General features: G+C 35.8%; 1 protein-coding gene across 1 annotated transcript; it reads right to left on the bottom strand.

Moving 5' to 3' along the window:
* Positions 1-12: 12 nt before the first annotated feature.
* Positions 13-661, bottom strand: LOC118736303. The gene is made up of 3 exons (XM_036466401.1): positions 385-661; positions 183-323; positions 13-102 (listed from the first exon to the last, which is right to left on the bottom strand). The coding sequence occupies exons 1-3, from the start codon at positions 604-606 to the stop codon at positions 13-15; spliced, it is 453 nt and encodes a 150-aa protein (XP_036322294.1). The 5' UTR covers positions 607-661.
* Between the last annotated feature and the right edge of the window lie 5,412 nt (positions 662-6,073).

The raw sequence follows: 6,073 nt of genomic DNA on the forward strand, positions 1-6,073 counted from the left end.
GGGGTATGTGTATCATCCGGCATTTGTGTTTCGGGCAATGCTTCCGTATTCAGCAGTGAGTGCTCTTTGCTGTTTGCCGAACTTCCATAAATTACCATATCGCTGTCAAATTCGGAATGGAGGCCACAGAAGCGATCACGCAGAATCGCAAGCAATTCTAGCATGGCTCCAGTGAGAGGAACGGTTAAAGACACTGGCATGGGTTTCGCAAGTCCGCCACCAGTTCCCATTGAAACTTGCCACTGCCATGTCGAATATGTCTGCAAATACTGCTTTATTTGCTTGAACCGATTCTGCAGATGTAGTGGTTCGCGAACAATTCCCTGAAAGAAAAAATATTTAACACCATTTAAAATAAATTTTAAATAATGAAAAAATAACAACCGTAGAAGCGCGCTCGGCGTTCAATATATTCGCGATTTTCCGATACTCCTGGGCCCGTTGCTCTGGCGTGCAACCGTTTGTCGCCTGATTTAAAATGCCATCGCGACCGACATCAACAAGTGCGCGCACAAAGCGCAACGTCTCCTCCGCCGACCAATTCGCAGATCTCCGTGCTCGAGGAACTCGCGACTTTTTCTTGTCTTTTTCTTTATTTTCGTTCATAGCACACAAAATCGCAAATTAAAATTGTTAACAAAACCACAACACAAAAATAATTAAGCAATTTATTCAAAATTTTATAATATTTTGACACTCCGAATGTCAATTCCTCTCTTCGGAAAATCTATTGGAATAAATATTTATTCCTCTGCCGGAAAGTTATTAGCCGCTATTCCATAGTGAATAATTGACAAAAAAGTTATTCCGCCGTCGCTCAGAATTGCCCAGAATAACTAAACCGTTGAATACGAAGGAATAACGACAAGTCAATAATATGGCCGTAAGTAAAACTGAATATTTTATTTGCATTCAAATTCGAAGCCAAAACATATTTATATTTTATGTCTGGACAAGTTATTCCCCATAAAAGCTTCAGCAGGATTTAATTTTGCATTAGTGCGGTTTCACATTCAGAATGTTTTAACTTTTAATCTTCATAAAGATCAGAGCAATATTTGAGAAAATCTTATTTTTGGATACAAAATTATTGTACTTACACCACCTTACTGAGCCAAACTGCTTTCGAGATTACTGGAACGGCTTACCATAGTGCCGAGTCACGAAAGCGACAGATATATTTCCACCATTTTCCCGTAGTGTTTTGCCTTTTACTGCTCTCTGAAAAAAGGAATAATAATTAATAATAATTACCAGACAAAGGGGATTCTCGTAAAATTTTCAATCATATAATCTTATCATTACACTGTCAATGAGCTTTTCTCTAAACCTAGTAACAAATATTGGCTTCTCGTCAATGTTACGGATAATTAGGTTTTCACTTATAATGGACCTAGTAGAAACTCACCGTTCCGGCTCTTATAATGGCTGTTCCACTCTACATATACTATAATCATTTGCATCGCAGCCAAAGATGCATGGAAAATCTGGCCTTCCTGCAGTACGCCCTCTAAATATCGTATCTTATTGTTGTCCCCGAAAAATAGCCGTGGCGAAGGGGATGTTAATGGTCTTCCCTCTCTTCATTAGAGCGTTTCAAGTTACCTTTTTGCAACCATTATTTGGGCTACCTACATATCCCTTAGACGTTCATTACTTTTGATAACTCTCGCAGCAACTAGGTTAAGTTAGGTTGGCTGATCCGTGAAATGTCACATATACCAGTAGAACCAAGAACGCAAAGAGTGCTGCATAACGTACTGAAGTGAAGAGCAAAGCATCGAACTCGACAAAAAGCAAAGAAGAATCCAAAAATAGAGGAAAGGGAAGTGCAGTATCCAAGATTTTATTTATATTTTCTTTAAAAAGTACATTGTTAACCAAATTTTCGCCTGTGGCGCTGTTTGTTTATATAAAACAACTAGCCGTACCCTGCCACGCTTTGCTGTGGCATATTCCCGTTACATATGTATATGATAAATGATTAACGAAACAAAGCATACGTTTCATATAAGTTTGATTTTCTAATAAGTACTTGTGTGCACACAATATTTGTCGCTTTGCCATTCTCTGCATAGATATCAAGGATATCTGGTTTGCCGACACAGGAACATGCAACATCTGAGAAGCAAACCGCATCTAAATCTAAACCACACTTTTCCAATGGTTGACCTTGGGCATTATTGTTTGCGATTCCGAATGCCAATCGAATTGGGAATCGCAATCTTTTAAACTGAAATTGTGTATCGGTCGGAATCATGGGAATTCTTCACCTTTGAAATGCCACGTTAAAATCTCTGCTTACACTACGTTCTTCATCAATGTCGTTACTGCTAGTCGCGTGCAGCTGCAGAGTTTTGTCTGAATAATATTCCGCAACATGATAATTGACACACCTTTTTTAAATTTCAGTATGTGCCGTTATCCCTGAAAGATCAATCGAGTTCAAAGATTCCGTTGGATAATTAACTACTTCGTCTTTTTCCACAACAGTGTTTATCGACGTATAGGTTAATCTCTCAGTTTGAATGCTACATTGAATAACATTAGTGGTGTTCACCAGAGTGAGCAAGTGGCCTGGCAGTCTGGTAAAAGAGCAGATCAGCTCAAGCAACGACTGTTGTCAATACCACTATTATTTAGGTGATAGACATCCTCATTCTTCGCAGCAAGAATAGCTCGTTCACTGAGCCTATAATTAATTTTCCTAATTAAGAAACATTATTTCGATAAGTTCTCCTTTCGATGTTTCTAAGTTACAAAATTATCAGGCAATAAAATTCGCCTTAATCTCTCATTTACTGGTACCTTTCCGTTCCCAGTATCCAATATTTGTCGCGAGAATACCGCGGCTGCAATGTATGTATGTTCGCCTTGCCACAATGTTGACTATTTCAGGCAAGCATTTACCTCGTCCGCTAGTGTTAATCGAGAAATTACAGGCAATGTTTGCGTTAAATCTCCTGAGATCAACATCAATCCATTCCCAAATGGTTAAAAGTTTCCCTGCAAATCTCGCGACAATCGATCAAAAACCTCAAGCAATTTTTTATGTGCCATGGTGCAGTCCAAAGTTGCACTTGTTGGCTCAGTTAGTGAACGACGTAGCGTAAACGTAGGTTGACGTACGTAGCAGCATATAAAATTTACTGTTGATAGAGAGAGAGAGAAGCAACGGCAACGCCATGCGGTGGTGAGTTTTCGTCAAAACGCGCATCCCATAAGGTAGATCGTGTCTGCGTCAACCTACGTCTACGTTACGTCGTTGACTGTTTGTGCTTTGATTCTGCGTTGGATTTCCATGTTGACATTATTATCGGTGTTAATGCTGGTTCCCAAGTAAGCAATATTCTCTACTTTCTCGAAATTACAACTGGCAACAGTGACGTGGGTGCCAAGGTGCGAATGCCTTGACTGTTTATTTGATGTTGTTGTCCTTCGTTATCCAACTTGGAAAAGGCAGAACAGACTTCGAGGTTTTTGTTCCCGATGATGTCGACGTCACCGGCACACGCCAGAAATTACACGTGCTTGCAAAAATTGTTCCTGAGTGGTTCAGTTCTGCAGCTCTTATTATGTTAACACTTGCATCATGCGTTCGTAAATGCCCTTCTGCTTTAGCTTTAATTTGGGAATGTTTGTTTGCGCATATAATAGGAGTTCACAATAGTAATAATAATCAAATCATAATAGTCTTATCTATTGTTATTCAAAACTTCTTTACTCGCAATATACTTAGTATGCTATGGCGTCCCCAAACGAAATTGTTTATGATTAAAATTTAACTGTTAACTGTGTTAATATAAGGGAATAGTGATAACAATTTTAAGTTTTCATTATTCCATTTTCGTTACGCTTTTTATAATTTTTTCATTTGTATCAGTAGTTCTTTATTAATTTTTTTCTGTACGTAATTTGTATACCAACTCTTCGTTGATAATATGATCACATCGTTAGATAAGATGTTGTAAACTCTCTCTTAACTTAAACTGTCCGGATTTGGACACATTACAAAAAAAAAATTTCTCTTGTAAAGCTTTCCCAAACGCTTTCCGTTTCGTTATGTAATACGTATTTCATTTAATTCAAATATTTTCAGTTTACTTTTTTCAGTTTAAAGCCTTCGTTCGACTACGCTTAGGGCACACCATAGCTACACATTCATATAGGCTATTTGGTACCAGCCCCCCATCCTGTCAATATTGTCCTGCGGCAACTCTTTCCATCACGTATATACTGAGCGAATGTCCTCAGTTTTCCTCCATCAGAAGCAACATATTCAACTTCGGCAACCCCATTGATTTTTTAAAAACCACTTCGCCCGAAAACATTGAGAAAATAGCAACATACCTAACTTAAACGGATTTTCGAAAAGTAATTTAGCTTTAAATCTTTAGAACTAAGTTATGTATTGTTACCAATCACACTAATTTCAATTTAGTAGTTCCTTATACTTCTATATCTAAAAGTTTATTATTTGCATAATACTATGTTTCATACCAGCGAGCCGTAGGCCCTGGCAGCCAGTGCTCCTCTTTTCTGTGCAATAACAATTGTATTGTTGTTCCTCATTTAATAAATAAATAAATAAATAATACTTTTACATACTGCATAATTCTATTGAGAGTATTTCCAAATCAAGATTCCTCAAATACCTTTCGTTTGGTACCCATATTGTAACATTTCATTTATTTTATCAATTTAATGGAGTTATATTTTCAAACAAGTGGCAAACCTCTTCAAACCTCTTTGATGCCCATATTGCAATATTTCATTTATTTAATCAATTTAACTGAGTTCAAATTTTCGAATAGGTGGCAAACGTCCTTAAAATTATTTCCAACAGTCATCTTTTTTAAACCTCTTTAATTTGATACCTTTACTGTAATAAGTCATTTATGTTATCAATTAAATTGAGTTAAATTTTCAAAAAGGGGGTAACCCTCTTCCTACATATTTTCAACTGCAAGCCGTCTTAAAAATCTAAAGTTTATTACCAACATTGCAATTTTTCAATTATTTTATCAATTTAACTGAGCTAAAATTTTCAAATAGGTGGCCGCCCCCCTCAAAAATAATTCATACAGTCTGTTTTTTAAACCTGTTTAATTTTATACCTTTATTGTAATAAGCCAATTATATTGGGTTAAATTTTCCAACAGGTGGCAACCCTGCTCAAACTTATTTTCGGCTGTTAGCCTTCTTAAAAATCTAAAGCTTAATATCCACATTGCAATATTTCATTTATTTGATCAATTTAACTGAGCTAAAATTTTCAAATAGGAGGGAGCCCATCTCAAAAGTATTTCCTACAGTCATATTTCTTAAGCCTCTTTAATTTGATACCTATATTGTAATGTCGTTTATTTTATAAATTAAATTTAGTTAGATTTTAAAACAGGTCGCAACCCTCCTAAAACATAGTTTCGGCTGTAAGCCTTCTTAAAACTCTTAGTTTGATACCCACATGGCAATATTTCATTTATTTTATCAATCTGATTGAGTTAAAATTTTCAAATAGGTGGCAACCCGCCTCAGAAATATTTCCAACAGTTATATTTCTTAAACCTATTTAATTTGATACCCACATTAAAATACTTCATTTATTTTATTAATTTACCTGATTTAAATTTTTAAATAGGTGGCTGCCCTCCTCCAAAATATTGCCAACAAACATCTTTGTTAAACTCCTTTAATTTGATACCTATATTGTACTATGTCATTTATTTTATCAATTAAATCAATTATATAAATAGGCAATCATGTTTCCTTTACACCCTTTTTACGGCTAAACTGTACTTCTAAGGTATAAACAATTATATATCATTAGAAAGGTATTTTGATGCTGATGTGCAGGCAATTTTTAAAATTTCAAATTAGTTTAAAATAGAGCGAAAAAATCAATTCAAAAGTCACACCAATACCAATGCCATACATGTACATGGTTGGGGCGGAAATGCCTCCTAAATGTATGCTTTAATATTGATAGTGAATTAAAGAAACGTGCTAAGCAGTTTAGGAATAAGATGTATGTATGTATGTACATGAATAGATTAGCCTCAAACAAGGATGA

This window comes from Rhagoletis pomonella, unplaced genomic scaffold (assembly GCF_013731165.1).
Source record: "Rhagoletis pomonella isolate Grant_MI unplaced genomic scaffold, Rhpom_1.0 Rhpom_scaffold_00003, whole genome shotgun sequence".
NCBI classification, from domain to species: domain Eukaryota; kingdom Metazoa; phylum Arthropoda; class Insecta; order Diptera; family Tephritidae; genus Rhagoletis; species Rhagoletis pomonella.